Consider the following 10,167-nt stretch of genomic DNA (forward strand, 5'->3'; position numbering starts at 1 on the left):
CGTGTCTGCGGCACACCTGTGGCCACTGCCCGCATCTCCTCCGACCACCCCTCCCTCTCCTCTACCCTCCCCCTCCCTCTCCTCTGCCCTTCCCTTGCCCTCTTTTCTCTTTTCTTCCTCCCCGATTCCTTGCTTCGCTTCTATATTGGTTCGCGCTAGTCTGATATGGATCCATATCGACTCGTACCGCTGGCTGGTTGGCACATATCCTAGTACCGATTCCACAGACCTTGTTTGGTTGTTTTATTAAAAATATTTTATTAAAACATGATTTTTATATATAAAGGCTTTCAGGGATGTGTGACTAAAATTTGTTTAATTTATTTTGATTTTGATGGGAGAAAAATTTTGGTAGGTTTGCAAAATAAAAGGATAATAAGTAAAGAGGACAAAAGTAGATAAGTAGAGGGAGAATAAGATGGGGTAGTTGAAGATGGAAGATGAGAGGTATGGTTAGACACAAGGTTTGCCGTCTTGGTACTGGACCCCATACCGATAAAATCCTATTGTAATATTAGTACGCGGTTTGGTACCATATAGTAGTATCGGTACAGGATGGTATGGTGTATTGGTATAGTATGGTACATCTCGTACTATCCAATATGGGGCAGTACAGCAAACCATGGTTAGATATAAGTGGGTGGATGAAGGAAGAGGAGAGGAACAAGGGGAGATTTGAGATAGGAAATGTGACCCAGGGATCGAAATTGGTTTATAAAAATATGGGATTTCAGGTCCTAGACAACTGATTTTAAGAAGGTCATAGGTTCCTAGGTAATTAACAAAACCCAATTTTTGAGTCATACAAAACCTTGTTTACCCTAAAACCTGATTAACATACTATAAATTGACAAAACTCCATAAAATTAGGCGTTATATTTTCTTCTTCTTCTTCTTTTATTTTTATTTTTAAGAACCTAGAGATCAGAGTAGACATCAGAGTTCAGACCATAGCTTGGTATTAAATCTTATTTTATCTATGCAAGTTTTTAAACATGTTGTCAATTAGAGTTCAGGAATCAAATATTATCTTACTATAAATACTGTAATTGCAGAAGAATATGGGCTTTGGTGCGTAGATTATAAACCTCTTTAATAGGGTATCTGTTATTTATTAATTTGATCATATGAGCATCTAACTTTACTAGGCCATATAGTTTTGTGCTGAGGACTTCACAGTTTATGCATTTGAATAGCCACTACAATACCCACATTTTGAAGAATTTTTACTCGTATTAAATCTTATTTTATCTATGCAAGTTTTTAAACATTTTGTCAATTAGAGTTCAGGAATCAAATATTATCTTACTATAAATACTGTAATTGCAGAAGAATATGGCTTTGGTGCGTAGATTTATAAACCTCTTTAATAGGGTATCTGTTATTTATTAATTTGATCATATGAGCATCTAACTTTTACTAGGCCATATAGTTTTGTGCTTAGGACTTCACAGTTTATGCATTTGAATAGCCACTACAATACCCACATTTTGAAGAATTTTTACTTGTTTCGTTGGGTTTTATTTCCTTTCTGCCTTAAATCTAACAAGATTTTCATTGTGCTTTATCTTCTTTCTGCCTCAAATCTAGCCGGTTTTGGCAATATTATATAATTATATATGCCATTCTGTTATCTATTCATCTTGGAATATAATTTTCAAGGTTCTGATGGTGATGGGTCTACTAAAGGCCCATGTACTTATTAGTTCTATAAGCTCTGGTCTTTTCTTCTGTATTGAATGTTTTATATATTTCACAGATGCATTTAGATGAGGTTTCTGGAGCTTATTTTGATTTTGGGAACCACACTGAGAAGGTAAGCTAATTCCATTTCACAACACTGATAAACAACCCTCCTAAAATCTATTTCCATCAAATTCTGGTAATTATTACTTTGCTTAAAGTAATATTTGATGATTAATCTGGTTTTGAAGTTTGGCTATATGTGGTGAGGATGTTGGCAGAATTAGCTAGCATACACATCCAATATATGATATTTTGTATGTGGGTTTAATATATATCAAAAGATTAAGAAAAATCACAGAGATACATAAAATACTCATAGATAATATACTCCAATTGACTTGAAATATAAGATGCCAAATCCACAAATCAAAGTGGCTGCTGCTAAATAGATGACATATTATTGTTGGAATTACCATGACATGGTAATCCTCTTGCTTATGACTGTAACAAATTGTCAAATTTTACATTCTCAAACTAATGAGATAACCAATTTACATTTATGTGTATTCAATTGAAGGTTCTTTTGATAATATTATAATTTTATAAATGATTTAGAATAAATGAAGGAACATTAACTTCAAATGACTAGTCTGCAATTTTCTAATATTCAACAGAAAATGATAAATGTTCATGAACATTATTCTTCATATAGTTTTGTGCCATATTTGAGATGCATATTATTTATTCTTATCATTTACTTCTTATTTTTCTATTAGTGAAGCAGCTCTATCAAGTTCTAAATTGAAAAATATTCATTTTTAGAAGAATAAAAAATATGTGTTCACACACCAAAATGAAGTTTAAAATGTATGGTACACAACAAACTGAAACACAGCATGAACAATAATGACCGCTTTTTAGCTATTTCATGCATGTAATAGGAATTGTTGGCTTTAGTGCTATCATTCTTGTTACTACATCTGTTTCTTTATAGTGAAAGGAATTCACTTGCTAGAATGTCCATCGAGAGATCCAAGTTCACTCATCTTATCAAAATCTCTCTCTCTCTCTCACACTCCCCCTCCCCCCCCCCCCAAAGCAGTGTCCTATACAAGGTTCACTGGCTTGGTACCAGACCCTGTACTAGTACCATGTCGGTACACCCAGTACTGGGTTAGTCAGCATATTGAGATTCGGTATGCCCCCATATTGAGTTGTGGTTTAGTATCGTACTGTCTGGTACGTCCAATACAAGGCAATACATATTGGTATGGTGAACCATGGTCCTACATTTCCCCTAAAATGGGAATTCAAAAATCCCTATTTACTAATTTGTAGACTATTGTGATAAAATATCCATGCTATATACTATCAAACAAGAATATGATAGTCATGAATGTCTTAAACTTGATTGAGATTGTTCTTTTTTCCTTTTTTCGGTGCATGCACATGCGCATGTTAATGTGTTCATGACTTCATGTTGTTGAATTTGAATCAACAAGAAAATTTTTTCTATGTTAGCTGCCACTAAAACTCAAAAGCTAATAGGGAAACAGTCAGCAATATATATCAGTCTTAACACCAACCTCTTCCTCGCATGTGGCCTGGATCATGCATGTGGAGGGACTACAATGACTGAAATGAGTCAAGATAACAGAAACAATGATTCAATGAGAACAGACAATTACCATGTTTATTAGATAAATAATTAGCATTGAGGGGATTCAAACTTATGACCTCCAACAAATGAGGTCTGGTACCATGTTAATGAACCACTAGACTGAAAACTTAATCTCATAGGGAAAGGGTCAACAATGTATATCAGGCTGAAAATTTGAACTTTTATTACTCGACGATCATAAAGGACCCTCAGGAAGGGTAAAGTTCAGCTTCTAATAGCATTAATAGGAAAATTTAATTTAGAAGAATTCTGAGTGGCAATACTTTTAAATATTTGAACATAATATGATATGACAGCTTTCTTAGCATCAAAAAAAGGTGCCCTATAGCAGCCAATGGTGTCATCATTTGGCTTAGCTTTTTGAAGTATCTTGCTAAAAGACACTTTCTTGCAAAATATGCCACCATTAACATTTTTTGTTTTAGTATTATCTTGAGCCTTGAAGTTTCAGATCCTTTTTGAGTGACTTTTTTTTTTTTGCTGTAAGTTTGTAACTTTTTCCAAGTTTTTTTGTTTTTCCTTGTATAATTGACTAGTCAATTTGATCCAATAGTCAACATGTTATGATATACTTTTATTACTTTAATATTCATATTATATTTAGGTGTTCCTGTTCTTGGAGGTTGTACTGTTCAACACTTTGGAACAGATAGGCACCATAGTGTTTAGGTAACACATGTTGTGGTTGCTTTAGTTGTATTTGTTATTTTTGTATGTGATATTTTTTAGGTGGCTGCTGCTACCAGCAAAGAAGGGGTAAAATAGGAGATAATATATGTTGCTGCTGCTGCCATAAGAGAGGGGGAAAATGTGGATGGAGAAGTGGAGAAAAATAAAGGAAACACAATTAAGCAAAGAAGGGAATGGAGACATATAAATGGCAAGAGAAACAGAAGGAAAGACAAGGGTTCATTTTGTTTGGATAATGGAAGGAGGGGGAAAAAGGTAAAAAAACAAGAGTAAATGTGTTAAAGTGAGAGGCAGAGGAGGGTTTATTGAAAGGAATGAGGGAGAACTACGCAGCCCAAGACATAAAGGCTATCTGCCCCAAGTTGACAAAATTTTCCATGAATTTTGTTCTTGGTCATATGCTACTCAAACAGCCTATACATAAGAAACCAAGTTATGACATATATATTGACACATTTAATTTTACTTTTTTTAAATATCAAAGAAAACATAAGAGAACATGTTCGTTAGCATATTACAATATACATGTTTCTTTTCCAAAATTCTCAATTAACCTAAATATATGGTAATAATATTTTACAAAGTGATTTCAATTCTTACATAGGGGTAAGCTGCGTACATCTGGCTGTCCCCAAACTCCAGGAGCCTCATACTCCTGGCTGCCCTTAATTTCAAGTCTTACATCCTTGATCAATGTCTAAAAACATATTCTCCCTCAAGATTTTAAATACCGGTACCGCACTCCGTGCAGTTGCCGCTGGTATGGTATGGTACCGTACCGATCCGTTAGAAAAAATCCGGTATTGTACCATATCGGTCCATACCGAAAAAAAAAATCCACCCAACGGCCAAAAAAAAAAAGAAAACCAAATTGTACTGGTGCCATACGCACCGTACTGGTGCCGTACCACACTGTATCGGCCAGTATGCACCATACCATATGGTTCGAGCCTGTACCGTACCGAACCGACGGCACAGTCCGATTCAGGCCATTTATCGAAAAACCAGCTTGAACTGTGCCGGTTCTCTACCGGTACGGTACGGTATGGAATGTACCGGCGGCTCGGGCCGCTACATTTCTCACATCAAAATGGATAGTCAAAACAGGCATTGTTGGAAGATTCCAACTCTCCACCAATCTTTAAATGCTGCAACCAAAGACTTCATTAAGATATTTCAGTTTATGCAATGGGAACTCCTAATTGTGGATTCCATGAAAGTCTATGTTGACATACATCATTCTAGAGGAATTTCAATTTTAGAGAAATTATGATGGCAAACATTGACAAACTCAAAAGTATATTGAGTCCTATGATGCTCCTAATCTCAAGAAATTGCATTTAAGGGAAATAATTTTATCTACATCCACAAATATATCTTTCAATTGAAAATTCTTTAAATTAATTTCTTCCACCAAATAATGCGTGACCTCAGATTTCTCTCAGAATTGAATTTATTAAAAAATTTTATCCATTAAAAACTTGTGCAAACTCCAGACCCATTGTGACTCCACTGGCCTCTAAATGGCTGCAAAACTTTGTGGATATCATAATCTATAGCTAATTACATGATAAATGAGGAAAGTCAAACAACTTTCTTCATTGTTTGATGAAATAAAGTACCTCCCCTCATTACATAATAAAATAGCTAGGTTCCTAAAATAGTAATTTTTTTTTAATCCATGCAGCAAAATCTAGCCATGTCTGTATAATAAAATTGTAAAACTAGGTTTCACTGAACCATTCGAACCATACTAGCGGCTAATCGGTGCAATGCAGACATTTAATCCGGAATGCTGGCAAAAATGGAGCGAGGGAGAAGGAAAGAGAGGAAGAGAGTGAGAGAGAGGAGGGGAGGGAAGGCCAGAGGTGGCTGATGGTGGCTCGGCATGGCCGCTGAGGCCTCCGAGGCTCCGCGGTCCTCCATGAGATGCGAGAAGAGAGAGAGATAGAGAGAGAGGGAAAGGAGGAAAGAGGAGGGGAAGGTAGTGGGGAGGCGGCTGGAGCCTCGAGGGCCACTTGAGGGTGCCCATTTTTGGGCCATCCGATGGCCATCTGATGGCCCCGCCGTCTTCCCCTCGTTCCTCTTCCCTCCTTTCCCTCTCCTCTCTGCTCTCATGTTCTCTCACGAAGAACCGTGGAGCCCGGGAGGCCTCAATGGCCCTCCGATGGTCACCGCCAATGTCTCTATCGGCCTCCCTTTCCCTCCTTCCTCTCCTCTCTTTTCCACTCGATTCATCTCTTGTTTCTATGTCAGTTTGCATCCGATACAGTTCGGTATAGGGACGAGCCGACTCGTACCGCCAGTGGCAGTATGGGTCCAGTTCCGAGTCGACGATCCTTGTGTAAAACAATCTGGTATGACCATGACTGCAAACTAGAGAAAATATTAGCCCGGAAGATAAAGTTTGGAACTATATGACAGGAAAAGGAAAGAAGTGCCTAGGAATTTTAGGAGGAAAAATTTTTAGACCTAGGACAACTGGACAAGCAAGCATAAAACTTTTTTTGTCAGTGATACAACGATTCAGAACTGCGCTATGCTTAATTGACTTCCTGCTAGAGTTGTCATACCCCTTAGTGCAAACTTCTATAATTGTACTTTTATGTGAATCAGATAAAGTGTCCCCAGGCTTAGCAGAGAACAGGAATTTCATGATGTCTGAGCACCCACATGCAAACATGCATGCATGGATGGAGATCAGCATTCAATAGACACAGATAGCCATCAATTTAACTTCAACCAGCAAGTCAAGGGTGAACCTATCGAAGTTGGCGATGTATCAGCTTGCCATAATAATTAATTTAGGAAGGTTTGCACAACTTTACTAAGGCTCCTCACACCCGAGAAAATTTATAGTAAAATTTTAGAAGTTATGCAAATTTTCCGAATCTTATCGATTCTCAGTAGATATTATTTACATGTACCATATTACATGTATCAGATGGTTCTCCCTGGTTTAGTTCTGGTATAAATGATCATCTTTTTTAATGTAGTCTGTACTCTGCCTAGCAAGATTCATTACATGCTTCAACACAACCTCCAATCAGTTGTTTGATATGCCCCTCTTTCTAGGCTCTTCTACCTAAATCTAGCTCCTTTGTTGAATCCGACTTTGTTCTTGTTGAATCCATCTCATTCAACCCTGTTTTTTGCCTTTGATTTGTGCTTTTTTTTTATCTTACTTTGTCATCCCAGTTTGTTCTCATCTGCTTTTTAAATGTTACTTTTCTTAATTATGGAAGTATGAGTTGCATACCAGTTTCTGATGTATCAATCTAAGATGTCAATTTTTCCAAAGAAATGTTTATACCTTTTTTTATCATTATTAAGGTTGCTTTTATATGCTATATGCTGTTATGCCTAATTTTAGGTTCGTCTGAGATGGCATGAAGTGAGAAGTGCAGATACTGTGAAACGCGAGCTTGTTCGTGAGACATTAGAAAGACCCCAGCTGTCATTAGTTCCCCATGTTGGTTATGTCAGCCTTTTCCCTTTCATGATGGGGATCATTCCATCTGTAAGTTACTGGTTTATTCCATAGGGTTCCATTGTATTACTTAACGTCTTTTCTACCTTTGAGTGATTTCTCAATTTTTATAGAAGAGTATTCACAACTACATTACATGTTCAGACATCATGGATCCTAGAAAAACAATTGGAGCTCATTTCTAACCGCTCAACTTTGTGGACAGACTATGGTCTGCGTTCTCTTTCTAGAACAAGGTGACTTGGAACTTCTGGTATCATTAAATTATAATTGTTAATTTTATATTATTTTTGTTCAGTTTCTTAAGCAAGCTCATTTAGGATTTTTTTCTTTTTTTTTTTGTTATTCGAGCATTTGCTTTATGTAATAATCAGCAGCTGCAACTTGTAATGTATAAAATCCAAAAAGTTAATTGTAGATATAAAGCCCTCTGGTTCATTCAACGTATTTCCAGTACTTTTTAATCTGATGCTGGCATTCTTCTTTTGTTCACACTGTTTTCAATTTTTTCAGAACGGTGAAACTGAAAAGCAGTTGGTAGTCTTAGGTCAGTTGAGATTGTTACAATCTTATATGAAATTAGCCAAAATGAAGAAGCCACATCGCTACTTTTGATGTTTACTCATTGGCTAGGAGATTTTCACCAACCTCAACCTCATATACCTTTTTCTCCTAATTTCCATCCAATAGAATAAAAGCTGCTTCTTGCATTTTCCTTGAAGTGTGATCTGTTTGATTTAATTCGGACCTGTTATGTTGTTTATTTAAATGCTTGAACCGAAGTAACGCATTGCAGACTGTTTGAACTCCTATAATGTGCATTGCTATATTCCCAAAATCAATGCTATTGACTATGTTTTCAATACTAGTATTCAGAATATTACCTGCTAGGATGCATGCATGCCAATTACTTTTAGTCTGTTTCCTGCAAAAACATGAACCAAATATGATCTAACTTGTAATGATTTTTTTGATACCCAGCTTATGACACCCAAGGTTGAAAAAGTAAGTGCTATGTACAGAAGTGTGTTACAATAGTAACAAAAGGAATGGATTTGTTGACTCTAAACAAAATCTTACATTTGAATACATGAGCTTTTAAATGGAAAATATAGGATGCTAAAACTTTTTTGTTTTTGTAGTGGGGTGGGGGTACCCTTGTCTAGTTTCTTGGGGTTCCCCTGCTACCTTCTAAAGTCTTTTATGTTTTCTGACATGAGCAATGATTTCCATTGCTTGGTTTATGCTAGTTTCAATCTCCTCGCCCTTTATTCTGTCATTCTTGCATAAGCCAAAAACTGTGAATTTACTTGCATTAAATTGTAATGCTACTATCACTCTATCAAGCATTTGACATTTCATTTGATCTGATTGAATTTTCTTTTGAATATACTGATTGCTGAGCTTTGTGTTTTTTGATGTAGCTCATTGTACATGAAACGCAATACAGAGCATGATCCACCTTATTGGAGAGGCCCCATTTGGATAAACATCAACTACATGATTCTTTCAGCACTCCACCATTACTCACAAGGTAAGAACTTAAGAGTGAAGCTCAGTAATCAAAGTTTTCTGTATTCAATCAATGTACAGATGTGTGGCTGTTCTAATGCCATTATTCTGCAGTGGATGGGCCATACAAAGCCAGGGCAGAAACATTATATCAGGAGCTAAGATCAAACTTGATACGGTATTCACAACCTTGTTTGCTAACCCCAAACCAATACTTGCCCACCTGGGAAGGGCTGATATGATACCTTTCCTTTGCTTTTTGTTTTTTCATGACAGAAATATTGTGCGGAACTACTATGACACGGGGTTTTTGTGGGAGCAGTATGACCAAAAGAACAAGGGAAAAGGTAAAGGTGCACGGATATTCACTGGTTGGACTTCGCTGGTTCTTTTGATCATGGCAGAGGCTTTTCCAAGCTTGCATCGCTGAGTTCTTGGTAATCCACAAATGAAGGGATCATCTGGTTGATTGTCGAAGGATTGACTACTATACTGGTGGTCTCCAAACCAATTGCCGAGAGATTCCTATCTGCCTTGAGTCCATTTACGTAAAAATGCTACTTGCTACGATGAAAAGCAGACAAGGTATCCGATATGGGATTTTCTGCATCGTCTGATGACCATGTTCCATCTTTATGTCTGCAGGGTTAATGAGTTCCATTCTTCATGCAACAATTTTGTATGGTTACATTCTTGAATTATTATATATGAACAGCTTTCCTGACAAAGATGACAGCAATAAGCAACAAAATTTACCTGACATTTAGGATATTTATTGGTAGAACCGTAGAAGAATGAATTCATTAGAAGTACATGTAATATTTTTTGCTGCACAAATTCTATAAGCCACAGAGACCGAATATAAGATAAAAATTGGAACTGTGTAGTGAAATTAAATTATGGTGCACAAGGTGGATATTTGCTCCCAAGTGTGGTACAGTTGCCAAGTATCTGTCAAAACAAAGAATTCTAAGCTGTGTTTATCGCAACATGTCTACTTCCAAAGCGAAAATTGTATTTGGATTGAAATATGTTAATTCTTGAAACATGTAAACATAGAAGTAATAAACAGTTTTGCTGTCTCACCAGTAAACAACCTCGATGGCCT

At 36.6% G+C, this 10,167-nt stretch overlaps 1 protein-coding gene across 1 annotated transcript in view; it reads left to right on the forward strand.

The window, feature by feature from the left end:
- Nucleotides 1–9,956, forward strand: part of LOC105051156 (mannosyl-oligosaccharide glucosidase GCS1) — a 55,133-nt gene extending 45,177 nt beyond the window's left edge. Inside the window, exons 17-22 of the mRNA XM_073243097.1 lie at nt 1,760–1,816; nt 7,431–7,577; nt 7,692–7,783; nt 8,972–9,081; nt 9,174–9,237; nt 9,336–9,956. Coding sequence (XP_073099198.1) covers nt 1,760–1,816; nt 7,431–7,577; nt 7,692–7,783; nt 8,972–9,081; nt 9,174–9,237; nt 9,336–9,489 — 624 coding nt within the window. The 3' untranslated portion in view covers nt 9,490–9,956. The remainder of the gene's footprint in view (nt 1–1,759; nt 1,817–7,430; nt 7,578–7,691; nt 7,784–8,971; nt 9,082–9,173; nt 9,238–9,335) is intronic.
- Nucleotides 9,957–10,167: the final 211 nt, after the last annotated feature.

Source organism: Elaeis guineensis, chromosome 9 (genome assembly GCF_000442705.2).
Source record: "Elaeis guineensis isolate ETL-2024a chromosome 9, EG11, whole genome shotgun sequence".
In the NCBI taxonomy this organism is placed as follows: Eukaryota; Viridiplantae; Streptophyta; class Magnoliopsida; order Arecales; family Arecaceae; genus Elaeis; species Elaeis guineensis.